At 48.4% G+C, this 20768-nt stretch overlaps 1 protein-coding gene across 1 annotated transcript; it reads left to right on the top strand.

Moving 5' to 3' along the window:
• The first annotated feature begins 6362 nt into the window (after positions 1-6362).
• LOC146397177 (olfactory receptor 13A1-like) lies at positions 6363-11463 on the top strand. The gene is made up of 3 exons (XM_084997670.1): positions 6363-6907; positions 7389-7832; positions 9594-11463. Exon 3 carries the CDS (start codon positions 9638-9640, stop codon positions 10652-10654), a length of 1017 nt encoding a protein of 338 aa, XP_084853796.1. The 5' UTR covers positions 6363-6907; positions 7389-7832; positions 9594-9637; the 3' UTR covers positions 10655-11463.
• The last annotated feature ends 9305 nt before the right edge of the window (positions 11464-20768 follow it).

Here is a 20768-nt window from a genome sequence, read left to right as displayed (position 1 = left end):
TTAAGCTTAAGAACTGTTATGTGCCTAGAAGTCAGAGTATGAGCTTAACCCTTTACCACCTAAGTGGCTTTTTAAATAGTAAAAGAACTTTTATAATAGTAAACAAACCCTGTATCATCCACCCATAGCCACTCCTCACTTGATCTCATCTAAAGAACACAATAAAAGCAGTGTGGATTCTTGAGGCAGGGCTCTTGGTCTCTGAGACCTTGAGTTCCCGGTTCCCACATTTACTTAAATGTCTCTGTGTCTTCTTTTATGTTAACTTTTTTTCCTTAAGTTCCACAGCACCCAGTTCTTCAGCCCCATCCTGTTGTGCTGGCCCCGGCACTCCCTATCACCATACACAAAAATAAACTCCAAATGGATTAAAGACCTAGATATAAGACCAGACACTATCAAACTCCTAGCGGAAAACATAGGCCAAACACTCTCTGACATAAACGACAGCAACATCTTCTCAGATCCACCTATCAGAGTACTGACAACAAAAACAAAAAATAAACAAATGGGACCTACTCAAACGTCAAAGTTTCTGCACAGCAAAGGAAACCCCAAACAACACAAAAAGACAACCCACAGAATGGGAGAAAATCTTTGCAAGTGAATCGATTGACAAAAGATTAATCTCCAAAATTTATAAACACCTTCTGCAGCTCCATACCAAAAAAAACCAAACAAGCCTATCAAAAAATGAGCAGAAGATCTAAACAGGCAGTTCTCCAAAGAAGACATACAGATGGCCAGGAAACACATGAAAAGATGTTCCACATCCCTCATTATTAGAGAGATGCAAATCAAAACCACTCTGAGGTACCACCTTAAATCAGCCAGAACGGCCATCATCCAAAAGTCTACAAACAATAAGTGCTGGAGAGGGTGTGGAGAAAAAGGAACACTAGTACACTGTTGGTGGGATTGTAAATTGGTGCAACCACTGTGGAAAGCAGTGTGGAGATTCCTCAGAAAACTAAACTACCATTTGATCCAGCAATCCCACTCCTGGGCATCCACCCAGAGAAAACCATGACTCGCAAAGACACGTGTACTCCGATGTTCATTGCAGCACTATTTACAATAGCCAAGACATGGAAACAACCAAATGTCCATCAACAGAGGAGTGGATCAAGAAGATATGGTACATAGACACAATGGAATATTACTCAGCCATTAAAAAGAATGAACCACCAGCATTTTTTGCAACATGGATGGACCCAGAAACTCTCATGCTAAGTGAAGTCAGCCGTACAATGAGACACCAACGTCCAGTGCTTTCACTGACATGTGGAATCTGAAAAAAGGACAGACTGAACTTCTTTGCAGATCAGATGCTGACTCACAGAAATTGAAAAACTTATGGTCTCTGGAGGAGAGAGTTTGGGGGTGGGGGGATGCGCCTGGGCTGTGGGATGGAAATCCTGTGAAATCAGATTGCTATGATCATTATACAACTACATATGTGATAAATTCATTTGAGTAATAACAAATTTTAAAAAATAAAAATAAATACCTTATAAAAAAAAAAACCCACATGAAAAAGAATAAAACACCATCTTACACCACACACACAAAGTTGACTCAAAATGGATTAAAGACCTGGACATAAGATCTAAAGCCACTAAACTCCTGGAAGGAAACCCAGGCTGACAGCTCCTTGACATTAGCCTCGACAACAGTTTTTTGGATTTGACACCAAAAAGGCAACAAAAGCAAAAATATCAACTGGGACTACATTCAACTAAAAGGTTTCAGCACTGCAAGGAAACAATCAATAAAAGGAAAAGACAACCTACCAAATGGGAGAAAACATTTGCAAATAATATATCTGATATGGAGTGAATATCCTATATATATATATATATATATATATATATATATATATATATAAACTCCTACAACTCAATAGCAAACAAACTATCCAATTTAAAAATAGGCAGAGGACCTAAACAGACATTTTTTCCAAAGAAGACATACAGTGGCCAACAGGCCCATGGGTCATTAATCATCAGGGAAAACGTGAATCAAAACAGCAAAGTTATCACCTCACACCTGTTAGAATTGCTGTCATCTAAGAGATAAGAAATTCAGGTCTGGAGGAAAGGGAATCTGGGCCCCCTGGTGCTGGGAATGTAAATTGGTGCAGCCACTGTGGAGACTGGTATGGAGGTTCCTCAGAAAATTAAAAAGAACTACCACAAGTTCTCCTCATGGCTCAGTGATAAGGAATCTGATTAGTGTCCATGAGGATGTGTGTTCGATCCCTGTCCTCAGTGGTTTAAGGATCCGCCTTGGCCATGAGCTGTGGTGTAGGTTTAAGGTCGCAGAAGCAGCTCATATCCTGTGTTTCTGTGGCTGTGGCTGTGGATGTGGCAGCTACAGTTCCAATTTGACCTAGCCTGGGCACTTATGCTATGGGTGTGCTGATAAAAATAATAATAATAAAAAAACACCACTTAAGTAAAAAATAAATTTCATATCTTATTTTAAAAATGAATTCCTAAAGGATCATGGACTTAAATATAAAATGTGAAATGGTAAACCTCTAGAGTAGAAAAATACAATAAAATCTGTGGGACTTTAGAAGAAGCAGTGTATTCTTAGATTTGTTACCAAAAGAAAATTACACCCACACAAAAAAACCCCAGTAAATTGGACCTTGCAAAAATTTTAAATCCTTGCTATGTGAAAGTATGATGAAAAAGCTAACACACTGGGTAAATTACTACTTAATCGCATATTCAAAAGAATCTGGAAAAGAATGTATATGTGTATATGCATAACTGAATCTCTTTGATATAAACCTGAAACTAACACAACACTGTCCATCAACTGCACTTGGATAAAAAAAAAATTTTAAAGGCAGGACTTAGAGTCAGAGCATATTTTTAAAACTCTAAAAAGTCAGCATTTAAAAATATGCAGATAAAATTGGACACACAGGGTCATGGCACCAAAGAGGATGCACAGCCCCATGTAAATCAATGAAACTGGAACACCCTCACACCATGCACCAAAAAACACTCCAAATGGCTTAAAGACTTAAACACAAGACACCATATAACTCCTAGAAGAGAACACAGGCAAAACTTTCTCTGACATCAACTGTGCAAATGTTTTCTTAGGTCAGTCTCCCAACGCAACTGAAACACAAGCAAAAATAAGCTAATGGGACCTAGTCACACTGACAAGCTTTTGCATGGCAAAGGAAACCACAGGGGAAAAAAAAAGACAATCTATGGAATGGGAGAAAAAATTTTCAAGTGATGCAACTGACAAGGGCTTAATCTGTAAAATATACAAAAACTTATACAACTCAACAGCAAAAAAAAAACCCAACAGCCCAACTGAAAAATGGGCAAAAGACCTAAATAGACATTTCTCCAAAGAAGATACACAGATGGCCAACAAGCCCATGAAAAAATGCTCAACATCACTGATTATTAGAGAAATGCAAAGCACATCTAGTATGAGGTACCACCTCACCCCAGTCAGAATGGCCATCATTAGTAAGTCCACAAAGAACAAATGCTGGAGAGGGTGTGGAGAAAAGGGGACCCTCCTTCACTGTTGGTGGGAATGTAAATTGGTACAACCACTGTGGAAAACAGTATGGAGGGATCTCAGAAAACTTAATATAGAACTACCATATGACCCAGCAATCCCACTCTTGGGCATATATCCAGACAAAACTTTCCTTGAAAGACATATGCACCCGTATGTTCATTGCAGCTCTATTCACAATAGCCAAGACATGGAAACAACCTAAAAGTGCATCGACAGATAAATTGATTAAGGAGATGTGATATGTATACGCAACGGAATAGTACTCAGCCATAAAAGAACAAAACTATGCCATTTGCAGCGACATGCATGACACTGGAGACTCTCATACTTCGTGAAGAAAGTCAGAAAGAAAAGACAAATACCACAATGATATCACATAAATCTGGAACCTTACATACGGCCCAAATGAAACATTCTGCAGAAAAGATACTCAGGGACTTGGAGAGCAGACTTGTGGGCTGTTCTCTGAGGGGGGGGGGAGGGAGTGGGATGGACAGGGAATCTGGGGGTAATATATTCAAACTATTGCATTTGGAATGGGTAAGCAATGAGCTCCTGCTCTATAGCCCTGGGAACTGTACCTAGTCACTGGTGATGCAGCGTGATGGAGGATAATGTGAGAAAAAGAATGCGTATATATGCATGTGTGACTGGGTCACTTTCCTGTACAATAGAAAATTGACAGAATACTGTAAACCAACTATAATGGAAGAAATGAAAATCATTTAGAAAAATTAAGTTAAAGATATCTATGACCCAACAATGGGTATTTCCCCAAGAGCAATGAAATGTGTGTCCACAAAAAGACCATACAAAAATGTTCACAGGAGCTTTGTTTCTAGTAACCCCAAACTGTAACAACAGGAAACAGCCACTGGTACCGTCCTCAGAGCCCCTTCAGACTTCTCTGGTTGTACATGTGCTCGCTGTGTGTGTCTGTGTAGCTCACAACTTTCTCTCGCCTGTAGCTTCATGTAGCCACCACCACGATCAGGCTATTGACTGAATCATCACAAGACTCCCTGGTGCTCCCCTTACAGGCATACCCCTTCACCCCCATATACCTGAACCCCGGGAAAGCATTCATCTCTTCTCCATCTTGATAATCAAACGTTACGTCAACAATGTTAGGTAAGTGGAATCGTGCTGTGTGTACCCTTTTGAGACTGGCTTTCGATTCAGTGTCATTTCTTTGAGGTTTGGCCAAGTTGCATGTACCAACCGCTCACTCCTTTTACTGCTGAGTCCTCCTCTGTCATGTGGATGTGCCCCAGGTTATGTAAACATTTACCCATTGAAGTACATTTAAGTAGTTTCCGGTCTCTGGCTACTAGGAGTAGAGCTGCTGTGAGCACGGGGGAACAAATCACTGAAAAAAAAAAAAAAAGTTTCACATCCCTGGGATCAAGGTCCAAGAGTGCAGCTGCTGAGTCATGTGGTAAGTCTCGGTTTAAGTGAGTTCACATGTGGCTGTGGCCGTACCAGAGACATTCCCCCCAGCAACGCATGAGTGATTCACTTGTTTTTAACTTCCTTGCCAGAATTTGGTATTATCACTAATTTCTTCAAAAGCCGATCTGGTAGTTCTGTGGTGAGAGCTTGCTGTATGTTCCGTTTACACTTAGCTGATGGCTCATGACGTTGGACACCTTTTCATAGCTCTACCTGACAGCTGTGCAGCTTCCTCGGTGACACGACCCTGAGTGTCCACTTTTTAATTGAATATTTTAAAATGTTGTCTTTTCAGAGTTTACAAAAATTATACTCTGAATATAAGTCCTGCCTTTGTAATTTCTATTTTTTTTTTTTTGTCTTTTTGCTATTTCTTTGGGCCGCTCCCGCTGCATATGGAGGTTCCCAGGCTAGGGGTCGAATCGGAGCTGTAGCCACTGGCCTACGCCAGAGCCACAGCAACGAGGGATCCGAGCCGCGTCTGCAACCTACACCACAGCTCACGGCAATGCCGGATCGTTAACCCACTGAGCAAGGGCAGGGACCGAACCCTCAACCTCATGGTTCCTGGTCGGATTCGTTAACCACTGCGCCACGACAGGAACTCCGTAATTTCTATCTTTTATTGAAATGCAGTTGATTAACAATATTGTATTAGTTTCAGGTCCAGAGCAAAGTGATTCGGTCAAACATATACACTATACATTCCTTTTCAGATTGCCATCAGTGGCAACAAAGAAATGAATGCCCATTTTAAGCACAGCTTATTTTCAGTGGTGACAATAATCCTAAAGGCAGGTCCTTGTTGCCACCACAGGGACACCTCCTCCTATCAGGAACCGAGTTATTTATTGTTGGTGTTCTTAGTTCCTAACGTTCATGGAGACTGCCTTCCTCCTTTTACAGGGAAGGGCCAACACTGGTGAGAGCCAACACGGCCTGGAGCCAGGACCCACGCCCGCCAGAAAGGGGGGACCCACGCCCCAGCCCCCTGAGAGGGTGAGGGTTGTCCTGGGCCCCAAGAAGGAGAATGAGGCCCCAGGGGTTCTCCAGGTGTTCTGCACCTGGCGTCGGTTTGCACAGATTGTGGAGGGCTCAGGAGGGGAAGGAGGGGATCACTGTCGGCAGCTGGAGCCCGTGGTCCCTGCACCAACATGCCAGTGAGAGGCCGGCCTCCAGCTCACTCAGGATCACCTGCAAGTAATAAAAATAATAGTGCATGAATAACAGCAAGAGAAGCGATAAGTCCACGCAGGTGGTACTCATGTTATTGTCATCACCTTAAACCTGTCAATGCAACAGCAACCCTCTGTCCCGCTAATAACCCCTTCACAGAAGTGCTGACTAAGGTGGTCAGGAGATGTGTCCAAGGCTCTCAGGAAGAGGCCAGAGTCTCCTCCTGACACCAGCTGCCCCGTGCATGGGAGCAGCAGGCCCTGTTCCCACTGGCTCTCCCTCTCACCAACCCTCCCCACCCACAGCCGGGGCCCTGCCGAGGATCAGGACTGGGGTCAGGCCTGTAGCACGGACTCTCCTCAGACTCTCCGCTTCAAGGGCAGGACAGCATCTCCGCTGACCCTGGGATACTTAAGAGCTGTGAGGAAACCATTCATCGTCCCAAGGCAGACGTCAACCTCGGAAGTCTGGTTGAAGGTATCCCCTGAGATGATGGCATGAGGATGGCACCTCACTTGTGCCGTCTTCTTCCAAATCCCATCATCCTAGCCTGGTCACAAGAAACAGAAAAATCCCAGTAGAGGAACTCTGCACAACAGCTGACCGATACTTCTCAAAACTGCCAAGGTCGGGAGATCCTGCTGCGGCTCAGCGGTTTGTGACCCAAGTAGTATCCATGAGGACGTGATACCTGTGTGATCCCTGACCTCGTTCTGTGAGTTGGGGATTTGGTATAGCTGTGAGCTGTGGTGTAGGCTTCAGCTGCAGCTCCCATTCAATTCCTACCCTGGGGACTTTCATATCCTACAAAAAATAATAATAATAATAATAATAAGGAAAACAAAAAGAAAAAGTTCAGGTCAACAAAACTAAAGAAACTCCGAGGACCTAACAGCCAAGAGGACTCTAAATGCCATGTGGTTTTCTAGGTGGGATCCTGGGACAGAAAAAGGAATTAGAGTGGGTGAAATCTAATGCAGTCTGATTTCACCGTGGACTGTCGTTGATAGTATAGATACTGGTTGATCCCTGGAAACAAACACACCATCACAAAAGCAAGGTCTTAATATTAAGGGGAACTGTGTGGGGGGCTTATTGGAACTCTAGGTAGTGTCATCTCAATTTTTAGGTAAGTGTAAAAATGATTCTAAAAAATAAAACCCATTAAAAAAAAAAAAAACCTATCCCTTCTGCAGGATTTTGATGTACACGGGAGAGAACCTTGGCAGAGCAGCTGCCCCCTCATGCTGTGTTCATGCTGACCCCTCCCACCCGGAGCCCCAGCCCATGTGGCACCAGGCACCCTGGCCCTTCTCGGTGCCTGCCAGGACCCTTGTTCTGCTCAGTCCGGGGCTTGTGCCCTCATGGCCCTTGTTTAGTTCCAGGAGGGCACGACTGCCTCCTGAGAGCCAGGCCTGGTGGTGCTCTGAGCTCCCCAGAGCCTCAGTGTCACCTGAGGAGACAGACTCCTCTTAAAGGTCAACAGCAGACAAAGGAGCCACTGACCTGGAGCCAACGCTTTAGCCTCACGCTACATCTCACGTTCCAGCAGAGCGAGAATTTCCCAAGTCTTTCCAGGAGGATGTAAATCTCATCTACTCGGACAGGAGACAAGCAGGGGCACGTCCCTTCTCCACACAGTGAGTCGCCTTCCGTCCTGAGCTCTTCTTGCCCTGCGACTGTCTTCCCTACTTTTCCTTTTGATGTTTCTGCAAAAGCCAGATTTGTTTTGGCCCTGACCTATTTTATCGTGGAGAACACGATACCCAAATTGCTTTGCTTGTGTCTTCTGCCACCTCAGTCTGAAACTGTGAAGTCCCCAGGAACGTCCAGCAAGTCCGTGACCTGCCTGTGCCCCAGATCAGTAGGAGGAAGGAACTCAGAAGTGGTTCACTTTCTAAACTGATCAGAGTCTTTAAGAGAAACCAGAGCCCGAGGCCCTGACTCAGCAGGGATCTGGTAGTACCTGGGTTCCTGTGAATCAGGTGAGAGGCTAGGGAATAGCCAGCCGACACAGAGGGTCAGGTGGCCAGTCTACAGGAAGAGACTCAGGGGGCTCAGATGTGCAGCCAGAGGGGGTTGTGTCAATTCCTGCCTGCATGGGGCAGGTCTCAGGCGAGTGGTGAGGTGTGTTTGGCGTGTGGCAATTATCAGGGGGAGCAGGGACCACCCTGCTGACCCACAGGCACTTCAGCTCTCTGAAGGTGAAGCAAAGCGGGTGAGAGCATTAGACAGGTGGCAGCTGGGGCTGTCAGGGCGGAGAGCCTTCCTGCCCTGGAGCTCCCCTACAGATATGCTGAAGAGAGATTTCTTAAACACATGTCTTTTTTCACAATCCACCAGGAAAGGACAAGCCCTCCTGAGTTGTTGACGCTTTCTCCCAGGTAGCCCACAGCCTCCATGAACCCCCGGGACAGGGTGAGGGCCTTCTGACCTGCCATCCCCCAGGGCTGTCTGGGGCCTGCGCTTTGGAGGGAGGTGGGACCCGCCTCCCCCCTACTCCAATGCATTGATCCAGTTTCCCCAGGGACACAAGGAAGACAGTCTTTTCTACAGAGTTAGAACCTGTCCCACTCAGGGAGGCCCAAGGATCCCAGAAGGGTTGGGAGACAGGTGTGCAGGGCTGTGTGAGGGGACCTGGGAGCTGGTGGATGTGTAGGCTGGGGGTCCTGGAGTGTGCTGTATGGGGTGTGTGCCTACCTTCCCTGTATCTCAGCCCCTGGCCTGGCCCGACCCTCAGTGCAGGGAATTTCCTGGCCAGCTCAGGAACAAGGGATGAAATGACAACCAGGACCCTGCCAACCCAAACTCCTCTGTCTCCCAGGGCCTCCGTCCCTGGTGGATCAGCTGGGAGTGGCCCAGGGAAATCTGGGCAGCTATGGTTTCAACTAAAGGGCTGTGGCCAGGTCAATCCACAGCCAACTCTGAAAGCTGACAGAGACAATCCCCAAAGAGTCCAGTCCTCTGGTGCCTGGGACATACCCAGGATGGGCACATGGCCGCTCCCATGACTCCAAAGCCCTGTACTCCCTGCCTGAGCACCCATTTTGCTGCCACCAAGAGTGAGAATTCCCTCCTGGCCTGGGATTTCCTTTAGGGAATCAGGAGTCCTGTGCTGGCTTGTGCACGGGAACAAGCCCACATGGTAGCAGGCTCAACTCACCTGCAACAGAGAGCTTCCAGGTTTCCTGATTCTGTCAGAAATGCCCCACATCAATGTGAGGAAGGCTCACGGTGCCCCTCCTGTGTGGCTCAGGGAGCGATGCAGGCTCTCGTGGAGCTGGGGCGGGTTGTGGGGTAGTAGGGGCCACCAGGGGCTCCAGAGTGGAGTTAGTTCTCTGCATGTCTCCCTGGGCACAGGGACCTTGCCTGATGTCTTAATTATGTGCTTTCTGCAACAGAGCTGCCAACACCACACACTCTCTCAGTGCCGCCCCACCGCCCCATGCCTCCCTGGGCCGGGCTGGCTGTTTCCCAGAGGCTGCAGGGGCTCAACCCCCAGAGGACTGCAAACAACGGCACCACCGTGGAGGAGTTTGTCCTGCAGAGCTTCTCGGAGGAGCCTGGGCCACGCATTCTCTTCCTGGCCATGTTCCTCCTCCTTTACCTGGGGGCTCTTGCAGGGAACACCCTCATTGTCACCGCCATCAGCCTGCACCCAGGCCTCCATACCCCAATGTACTTCTTTCTCACCAACCTGGCCATTTTAGACATCGTCTGCACCTCTACGGTTGTCCCCAAATTGCTGGAGAACCTGGCACTCAAGGGTGGCACCATCACCTACCAGGGCTGCATGACCCAACTCTTCTTCCTGACCTGGTTTTTAGGGGCGGAGCTCCTGCTGCTGACGGTCATGGCCTATGACCGCTACGTGGCCATCTGCCGCCCGCTGCACTACAGCAGGCTGATGGGCCGGCCGGTCTGTGCTCTGCTGGCAGGCAGCGTGTGGGCAATCACTGTGGTTGACGCCTCCGTGCACACAGGGCTAATGACAAGGCTGACATTCTGCAGTCACAATCAGATCCAGCATTTTCTCTGTGAAATCCCCACGCTGCTGCTGCTCTCCTGCAGCCCGACCACCCTGAACAACGTCATGATCGTCCTGGCGGACGTGTACTTTGGAGTGGTCAACTTTCTGCTCACCCTGGCGTCCTACGCCTACATCATCGCCAGCATCGTGCGCATGCGCTCCGCCACGGGCAGGCAGCGGGCCTTCTCTACTTGCTCCTCCCACCTCTTGGTGGTCACCTTGTACTACTCCACGGTCATCTACACCTACATCCTCCCGGGCTCTGGCTCCTCCCTGGAAAACGGCAAAGTGGTTGCTGTGCTGTACACGGCAGTCAGCCCCACCCTGAACCCCCTCATCTACTCGCTGCGGAACAAGGATGTCAAAGTGGCCCTCGGGAAGGTGTTTTCCTGCATCCGTGGCCGGCATGGACCTTGCAGGCTCACGGGCTGATTTGATAGTAAGACGCGGAGAGTCTGAAGTGAGAATCAAAGAGCAAGAAGGAAGTTAATGTGATACACTTAGGTGATATGCGCTGTCCGGCAGGAACTGCCGGTTTTCCAGGTGGCTCTGAACTAAGCCTTCCAAGGCCCTAAATGTGGATGCTGTCGGGGCTGCAGGAGGAAGGAGGCAGGGGAGACCCAGCAGGGGCAGGAGGAAGAGCAGGACGCTGGGCCGGGTGGACCCCCTCCAGCACCTTGCAGCCTGGTTTTCTCAGCACCTGGCACCTGGAACCTTGCCTGAGGGGTGCTGCTGGCCCCTTCCCATTCCAGAGCTGGGCTCCAGCGGTGAGGGAGTGCCCAGAGTCTGGCTGGCCCAGTGTGCACACTGCCTGGCACATTCTGGCGTGGGCAGGTCCCTGTATCCTGCTCTGGGCCACATCACCCAGAGCCTGATTCTCCCACTAGACTCCTGTTGGTGGGGGGTCCTGGTTCTGGCACCACAGAGACTGTGACACGTGGTGGCATCCAGCCTTCCACCTAAGGACCTGCAGCAAGAGGGGCGCTTCTACTTATTTTTCTCCTTTCAGAAAAGGGCACATTCATCCTTTTACCAGGAGACAGTGCCAGGGCAGGAAAGGGTTGTTTTTGCTTCTTCGCACAGAGCACTGCGGCTTATTATGTTAGGGGCCCCTTTCCTCCTCAGTCTCCTCGTTGTTATTTGTCCCACCCTCTGTGCTGGCCCCTGAGATTTGGTGTGCTTCATGGCTTCATGCGAGCCCCTCCTTTCCTTTAAGCCCATAATAAAAGCTGCATTTCTTCTTAGTATTTGCCAGTGGTCTCCAAATATAGAGCTACAGTCAGAGCCTCACCTCTGAAACCCAGAGCATTGCCGTAACTGCTTAGCTGACCCTTAGCCGACAGTGACATCCCTCACACACCTGGAGGCCCATTGGGACCTCACTCAACAGGTGCAGGCCACATATTCAGCCCTTCAACCGCATCCAGGCGGAAGAGCCACAGCTGTGTTTAATAGTGTATTTATTCATTCTTTCAGCTTTATTGTATTATAACTGACACATAGGTCTGTGTAAGTGTGTGTGCAGCATGATGGCTTGATTCATCTTTGTGAAATAATTGCCACAGTAATTTTAGTTACTATCTCTTATTTCATAAAGATACAGTGAAAAAAGAGAGAGAAAATTGGTTTTTTCCTTGTATCAGAACTTTTAAATCTGGTGTTCCAGCTGTGGTGCAGTGGATTAAGAATCTGACCGCAGCGGCTCAGGTTGCCATGGAGGTATAGGTTCAATCCCTAGCTCAGGAACCTCCATATACCATGGCTGTGGGCAATAAAAAGAAAAAGAAGAACTTTTAAGTTCTACTCTCAGCCACTTTTAAACACGCACTGTTAAGTACAGTCACCATGTTGTACGTTACATCCCCAGTACTCGTTTATCTTATGACTGGAAGTTTGCAACTCTTCATGTCCTTCCATTCTTTCATCCCAATCCCTGCCTCTGGTAATCTCAAATCAGATCTCTTTTTCTATGAGTTTGGTTTTTGTTTGTTTGTTTAGATTCCACATTTAAGTGACATCACATGGTATATACCTTTCCCAGACTTACTCCTGTAGGCCTAATGCCCTCAAGGTCTCTCCATGCTGTTACAAATGATAGGATTTCCTTTTTGTTTTAATGGTGGGATAGTGTTATTATAATTATAATGGGATAATATATAGCAGCATACCACACATTCTGATATGTTTTCCTGTCTTTTTCGTAAAGTTTAAAATGCAGTCTAACTTTGAGTTATTATTTCACCCATCTTCAGAAATGCATTATTTAGTTATAAATACATTATTTGGGTATTATTGCAGATATAAGGACTTCTAATTTTTTATTTTATTTTATTTTATTTTTAATTATAATCAATTGTTATTTCCCCAATACTTTTTTTTCTTCTGTACAGCATGGTGACCCAGTTACACATACATGTGTACATTCTTTTTTCTCACATTATCACGCTCCATCACAAGGGACTAGACATGGCTACCAGGGCTACACAGCAGATCTCTTTGCTAATCCATTCTAAAAGCAATAGTCTGCATCTATTGACCCCAAGTTCCCAGTCCACCCCACTTCCTCCCCCTTGGCAACTACCAGTCTATTCTCCAAGTCCATGAATTCCTTTTCTGTGGAAAGGTTCATTTGTGCCATATATTAGATTCCAGATATTTGTGATAGCATATGGTATTTGTCTTTCTCTTTCTGACTTAGTATGACTTTCTGACTTCACTTAGTATGACTTAGTATGACTTTCTGACTTCACTTAGTATGACAGTCTCTAGTTCCATCCATGTTGCTGCAAATGGCATTATTTTGTTCTTTTTATGGCTGAGTAGTATTCCATTGTGTATATGAATTCCAATTTAATTGCATTGTGGTCAGCACACATAATATCTATGACTTATTTTATGGACTATATATGGTTTTTCATGGTGAGTGTTTTGATGCCCTTGAAAAGCATGTGTGTGGCGCATTCTGTTAGGTATGAATGAGGTCAAGGTGGCCAAGGTGTGGTTCAAGTTACTGTATCCTTGTTGATGTTCTGTCTAATTCTTCTATCAATTACTGAGAGAAGAGGTTTGAAATATCTCTCAATAATTGTGGGTTTGTCTATTACCTCATGTAGTTCTTTTGATTATTTTTTAAGTATTTTGACACTCTGTACATAGGTGCATAAACATTTAAGGATATTATGTCATGTTAGTTGCTTCTAATTTTATTGTAATTTTTTATTATGTCTTCTAAGTCCCTGGCAACATTTTTTTGCTCTGAAATTAACACTGTCTGATATTAACATTATCACTCCTGTTTTCTTTTGACTGTCACTAACATGATATATGTTTTTTTTCCACCCTCATCTTATAATGTACTCTGTCTTTATGTTTTAAGTGCTTTTGGGGGGGCAGCATGCTTTTTATGCCTATCTAAAAGACTGCCTTTTAATTGGGATGTTTTGACCATTTGCATTTAATGTAATTATTTCACTCATATTTGAAAGATTATTTTCCCCTAGGTTTGGAGTTCCTAGGATTTTTACTCTTTCAGTACTTTAATGTTGTTGATCCTTTTCTTTCTAGCTTGGATTTTAACAAGAAATTTGCCATTATCTTTGTTTCTTTGTACAGATCATACACTCTTACTTTGAAATAATTTGAGTGATTATTTTGTTAAAATTTTCCTGCTGCAGTAGGCTGTAATTTTACTACAAACAGAGGTCATGTTTTTTAAGTTGGTTAACCCCTTCCTATAATTGCATGTTTTAGCCTGATAGTCCTGTAGGTTCAAACACTTCATTACCATAATAAAATTAAAAAAAAAGAAAAAAGAAAATAAAATAATAATCTCTTTATTTTCTTACTTCCCTTGCCCACATTTTATGATTTTGATGTATTTTTTTATTTTATTTTAAACATCTTCATGATTGCATCTGTATGCTGCCTTATTTAAGTGACTGCTCTTGTTTGTGGTTTCCTCCATCCTAGTTCTTCGTTGTTGTTGTTGTTTTTTTTAATTCAGAGAAGCCCTTTCAGTATTTGTTTCAGAATGGGTTTTGTATTGCTGTGTTCTGTTTGTTGGAGAAATGTTCTACTTCCCCTTCCATTTTAAATGATATTCTTGCTGGATAGAGTATTCTAGGTTTCATAATTTTCCCTTTCAGGGCTTTAAATATCTCTTGCCATTCCCTCCTGGCCTGTGGAGTTTCTGTAGAGAAATCAGCTGATAGCCTTATAGGGGTGCCCCTATAATTGACACTTTGCTTTTCCATTATTCTATCTTCCACATTAGTAATTCATTCCTCTGCCTTATTCATTCTGGTTTTTAATGCCCTTAGCTCACAGTTTGTACCTCTGCAAATGAATTTTCTAGTTTTTCTTGGCTCCTCCTTCTATTTTCTAGTTTCTTTCTGAGGGGGTCTGTGTTACTGTTCGTGTCTTCTCTTAATTCCTACAGTATCATCACTATCTCCCTTTTGAACTCCAAGTCTGTCAGACTGCAGAGGTCTGTTTCATTGTTGACAGCTTTAGCCGTGCTCTCCTGTTGCTTTAACTGGGAATGATTTCTGAGCATCTTCATCTTGCTTGTGTTTTTCTTTTTTGTGGTGGAGATGCACTCCCCATGGCTGGGCACGGTTTCCCTGGCACTGCTGCAGAGTGATACTTGAGGTCAGGCGGTGTTGGCCAGCCTGCTTTGAGGCAGCAGGGTGTTTCCTGAGGGGGGGCGGGGCTAGCTGGGTCACACCAGAGTGGGGGGTGCATCCTGAGGTTGGTGGGGCTATCCGGTCACTCCATGGAAGAGGGCACTTCCCAAGGGCGGGCAGGCCTAGGTGGGACACTCCAAGGCAAAGGAGCACTTCCTGAGTCAGGGCAGGGCTTGCCTTTGTGCTCTGGGGCCACGGAGCTCTTCCCGAGGGTGGGCGGTGCGGGCTGGTTTGCACTTCAGTGGTGGAGGATGTGCACCCTCTAAAGAGTTCTGTTTGGTTCTTCCCTGGGGCTCTGAGAAAACCTCCCTGAGCGCCTGTGGTTTTGCAGGTGACCCAGGCTTGTGTCAGAGTTGAGTCAGGTTCCCCGTGGGCATCAGAGAAGGGGGTCACCCTTGTTGGAAGAGGGTCACGAGTGAGCTCAAGCTGTGGGGCGGACTCACTCCCCACTTCTCCTCCTGTGCTGTTTGCTCTTTTTAGTGGAATAGGAAAGCAGATTTCACTACTGAAGCAAAAATCCTTTGTGGGGGGTGGGGTGGGGCGGACCATGAGAAACGGCACAAGGGTGTTTGGGGGCCAAGGAGCATTTTGGGTGTGGTACTTTCACACAGAGTGTGAAACAACACTTGGGAAAGGTATCGGGGCGTGATGGAGTGCAGGTGTGACAAAGGGATCGGAGCCGCATGTCCCCTCTGCGGGGAGGAGAGGGGCTGCAGGACTTGGAAACGAGCACTGGGCTGGTTTCTGCCAGCAGCAAAGAGCCACACCGCACCACACGGGCACAGGCCAGCAATCCTGAAACTGTTCATGGGGGTCAAGCAAAGAGCCACTCTACTGCAGGCAGTGAGAGCGGGTTTCTCGCTGTTGGAGAAATAAGCTACAGCAAGCGAGGGGAAGCCTGGACCACATCCTGTGGACCGGAATTGGAGGGGTCAATGTGGAGGACACATCCGTGGATCGAGGGGATGGTACCACACAGATGTGACCTGTGTGTGGCTCAGTGGGCGTAGGTACACTTCCCGGCTCGTCTGCCAAGAGGGCTAGAGCAGTGACACCCCCTCAGCAATGGGCAACCCTGCATGCAGACTCTGGTCTCTAAACACTCCCCTCCCAACAAGGGACCCAGGGATCCTTGGAGAGTGGCTGACTCCAGGACCGGGGCAGGAAAGTCCAAGGTGAGCCTGGAGCATCTCATGGTGCCAGAACATAAAGGAAAAGGGAAGGCATGTGTCCGTTTTAGGGAAGCCAGCCTGAAAGGGCTTCTGAGGACCAAGTAGGGACAATCGGAGCAACAAAGAGAACCACAGCCGTGTGGGATGAAAACCCCAGGAATAAAACACGCGGACACAAACACACATATGCAGGGGTGAGAGGAGAGGCGAGCCCCACTAGAGGACGCTGAGGTCAGGGAGGGAAGGTGCAGGATAAACAGGGAGGAGGCTGAGGGGGCACGACAGCAGAGCAAAGTGGTCCTGGGCTGAAAAAGAGCATTCGTGGGAAGACGGCTCAAGTGAGTCTGTAACTGTGTTCATAGCACACAAGGTAATATGCTGATGCTGCTCGTTTCTGATGTGGTTGTGTGAGGTCTTTGAAAAGCAAAAGCTGGCTGTAGGTATGACAATGCTGTACTCATCAGGCTCAAATAATCTTGGGAGTTGAAAACTCCTTTCTGACACCCAGGATGCAGTGTTGTTTTCACTCTCCACAGTCTGGTGTTGCTGAAAGCATGTGCACAGCCTGAAGTCTGGGGAGCAAGTTATGAGACGGAGCGTCGGAGGATCAGGTGAGTCCCTTCAAGGAAACGTGACTCATCACTGTCATGGGATTCTGCGCTTGGGCCTCACGGAAGGAGTCCGGGACCCTGGAGCTTCTGAGGTGGTCCGAAAGGCTCCCCGTTTCTGGCGTGGCTCCTTCGGAGGGGTCCAGGAGGCCTCCAGCTGTCTGTTCCCTCATCGGTCACAGTGTCCCCGCCCCCCACTAGCTTGTTCCCTTCCCCTCAGCGTCTTGACATCACATCACCACACAGGGCTGGAGAAAGTTGAGGTCCTCTGCCTCCGTTCAGGACCCAGTCCTGCCTGTGTCTCCACTGAAACTCGGGCACTGAGAAGGGAGCTGGCGCTGGGCCAGACCCTGGCCTCCAGCCACGTGTGCCAGATGACGGGCTGCCTTTCACACGGTCTCTGGGGCAAAGCCAAACGGCTTTCTGAAGAACCGCGTCTGGTGGCATCCTCTCCAGCCCCAGTCACGGCCAGAACTCACGCAGGGTCGGCAGGGGACCTGGCACTCTCTCTGGTTGCATCACACAGTCCAGACTGTCCCCTTTTAACCCGGGTGACCTGATGCCACTGGCCACCTCTGGACCCCAAGAGGCAAGACCGTGGCCAGAGCTGAGGCTGCGAGGTGAGGACCCGGCTCTGTGGCTGAGGCTGGGCTCAGGCCAGGGCTTCCTGGGGGCACTCAGTCACCCAGCAGGGGGCCAGAGTCTCTTTGTTTAGGAACCTATCTGTCGGTTTCCTTATTTTTACTTTAATTTATTTTTTTTTTTTTTTTGAAGTAGGGTGGTTGTGTTAGTTTCACATGAACAGCCAAGTGGTTCAATCATGCTTATATCTCTCTATTTTTTTCAGATTCCTTTCCCTTATAGGTTATTACAAGGCATTGAATATACTTCCCTGGGCCAAGCAGGAGGCTCTTGTTGATAGGGCGTGTCATTACTTTTAAAATCCCATCGTGTTAATTGATTTTAAAATTATGCTGAACCCTCATTTCTACCTTCTCAGAGGTTAAAGCAGAGAGAGTCAGCTCCCTGTGTCTGTGGGAGCACCTGGGACTGGGGCCTCCTGTGTCAGACAAGCAAGTTTCGAGAACTCTTCTGAAGTTTAGTGAGGGCTTCACTGGCTCCAATGTTATAAGGAAGGTGTGTGGGGAGGAGGAGGGGTTGGGACCTGGTGGTCCCTGTGTGCAGCAGGGTTGGAGGAATGGGGGTGTCGGGGCGGGGGCTTCACTTGGTTCCATCTGAGCTTCCTCCCCACAGTCTCTGCAGGAAGCCCAGCCTGCAGGGAGGAGCGCAGCTCAGGCAGGGCCTTCGTGCTTATGTGCTTTTCCCAATCTCGTAGAAAATGAGACATTTTGGTTTCAGTAGAGTTAATGCAGTCTTTCTTGTGATTGCATGAAACTACCACTGGCAGATTTCAGGAGTTCCCCAGGATTCCAGCCATGCCTTCCTGGGCAGCCCTGGGGTCTGGCCAGCCTCTCGCACTGCCGTCTCTTTGACAACTGTGTTGGGTGAGTCTCTGAAGGCAGCCTCACTCGGCCCACACTGCTGCCCCAGGGAGACCTGCTGGGTGATGCCAGATGCCCCCACCGGTGGTGCAGGTGCTTGTAGGTGGGGTGCTGGCTGTGAGCCTGGGCTTCTGCACAGGGTGTGGCTGTCTCACAGCCCAACTCCGAGAGCACGGCCCTGAAGCTATTCAGAGATGGGGGGTCTAGGCTTCCCTGGTGGTCTAGTGATTGGGACTCAGCACTTTCACCGCTGAGCCTGGGTTCAATCCCTGCTCTGGGAACTGAGCTCCCACATCGAGCTGATGCACACCATTGCCCCAAAGAGTCCAGAGATGGGGTGTCTAGGCTAGAGCTGTCAGAGGAAATACCGGACACTCGGTGGCACTTGAATTGTAGATCTACCCAGAAAAAGTCCAAAAATCATTAAAGAAGATAATACTGCTCAGCATCAGACAATCCCAGGCAACATCTGGGAGGTGTAGTAAAAATCAACTCGTCGTTCGCTTGCAGTTCAGAGGGAATGGGCATAAATGCTGCTTTTTGTCTGCCAAGGGGCAACCCTGGTCTGGACACACATCGGGTTCAGGGTCCCCAAATAAACAACTCAGTCCCTGACCTAGTGGAACTACTTGGTGAGACAAACTGGCCATTTTCTGAGAGACGTCTGCATGGCTCTGCAGGAGCAGAAGGCTGGCCTGAGTCCCCAGGGCTTGGTGGGTGGAAAATTATGAAGAAGAAGTGCTCCCCCCCCCCCACCACCACCAGAAGAGGAGCCCAGTATGTGCCAGGCTCAGGAGTCTGTTCTGCGCACGATGCTTTGCTAGGGGTTTGGGGACAAGGGAAGGCTGATGCTGCAGTGCAAGCTGCACGAGTGTCAGTAGCTCTTACACTGAGGGAAGGTTGGGGCATCGGAAAGGGCCTCCTAAGTATGTTTATTGTTCAGGGACCTTTCCTGTTCCACACCCTCCACCCAGCAGGTCCCCCGAGGCTCCTGAGAACCTTGGCAAGCCTGCCAGGGGCTCATGCACATGGGCCAAACTCCCCAAATTGCCAGGACAGTGGCAACACACAGGTGTACAGCACGCAGTCCCACGGGACACACAGAGGCCGGAACTGTCATTTTCACCCTGTGACGACTGAAGTCAGATTAACCAACTTCTGCTGCACACCTGTCACATGGTGGGGGACCCCACTGCTCTCACTCTGAGGTGGGTACAGCGCTTGGCCCCTAATTCCAAGTTAATGGACTGCACCTGCCACTGTGCTTGGCGGCCCCTGCAGTCGCCCAAGTCAGGCTGCTGGGACTCGCCTGGGGCCCTTACGTGACCAATGCAGAAGACATCAGCCTGTGCCGGGAGGAGGCCCTGAGGCCAGGCTACACCGTGTTCGGTGCTCCGCTTCCCTGGACCCTCCGTCTCTGCCTTCAGGGCCGTCTGTCCGGGAGACACCGTCTGGTTCTGGACAGTCTGCTGGATCCTCCGGGCCAGCTCCTGAAAGCACAGGGTCCTTGGGCGGGGCTGAGAGTGGGGTGGGAGCAGAACACGGGGAGTTCTTATGGCTCTAAGGTCGGAGCCGGCTGTGTGTTCTGACTGCCTAGCGACCCTGCTCATCACCCGAGCATGGCACTGTCCCCCTTCAGGATGGGAACCTCCCCTTAGACGCTTGCCCGACCCAAAAAGCAGGCTGAGGCCATGACTTCTGTGCCTGGCCTGCCTCCAGCCTGGGCCTCCGTGGGGTGGGAGCTCCTGGGTTCAGGGCTTCCTGCCCCCGGCGAGAAAGGAGGCGTGTCTGTCACAGAGCATTTGGCCTCTGTCTTGGGCAGAGTTCCTGTAGCCTCCCCAGGATTATGTGTGCTTATTCTGCGGTGTAAGTGGGCTCATTCCCTGAAAGGCCAGTGCAGGAGCAGAAGCTGCTCCTCTGCCCACCACCTGGCTTCTCAGAGTTCATGTTGCTGCTTTGAGTCTATCTCCCTGTTTTTCCCCTCATGCCACCCCCGCTGCAGGGGAATACTCCCCGCCCGAACTCCTCAGCCCCTTGTGGATGGTAGGGGCTCTCAGGGCCCCTGTGCACTCAGGGGTCTGGACTCTTCGGGAGGTCCCGGGTGGTCAGAGCCTGTGGCCCAGGATTAAAATCAAGCGCCTTAATGGTCTCAGTAGTGAACCCCTCAATCCCCATTATTTATATGCTATTTTCTTGCCTTTCTTAACGGGATCTTATAACATCTTCATTACAAGCATCCTTATGCACTTCTAACCATGCCTTGCGGGTGGAGATAGCTCCCATTCCCCGCTGCTTCTGCAGAGCAAAGGAAACCATTGGCAAAGTGAAAAGGCAGCAGCTGCTGTTGAGGCGCGACAGGATCAGTGGCCTCTCTGGAGCGTTGGGACACAGGTTTTATCCCCAGCCTGGCACAGTGGGTTAAGGACCTGGGGTTGCTGTACCTGGGTGTAGGACACCACTGCAGCACAAATATGATCCCTGGCCCAGGAACTCCATACGCTGTGGGGCGGCCAAAAAAGAAAAAATATATATAATGAAAAAAAAAGGCAACCCATGGAGAGGGAGAAAGTATTTGTGAA

Source organism: Sus scrofa, chromosome 14 (genome assembly GCF_054392235.1).
Source record: "Sus scrofa isolate SSC_HxYL_T2T_F1_AM1 chromosome 14, Sscrofa_HxYL_maternal_Yorkshire_Landrace_v2.0, whole genome shotgun sequence".
Taxonomy (NCBI): domain Eukaryota; kingdom Metazoa; phylum Chordata; class Mammalia; order Artiodactyla; family Suidae; genus Sus; species Sus scrofa.
Note: the sequence above shows the minus strand (reverse complement) of the source record. Positions and strands in the feature narration are given on the sequence as shown.

Excerpts from the sequence above, each read along its gene's own strand:
- LOC146397177 (XM_084997670.1), top strand. The coding sequence starts at position 9,638 with ATGCCTCCCTGGGCCGGGCTGGCTGTTTCCCAGAGGCTGCAGGGGCTC.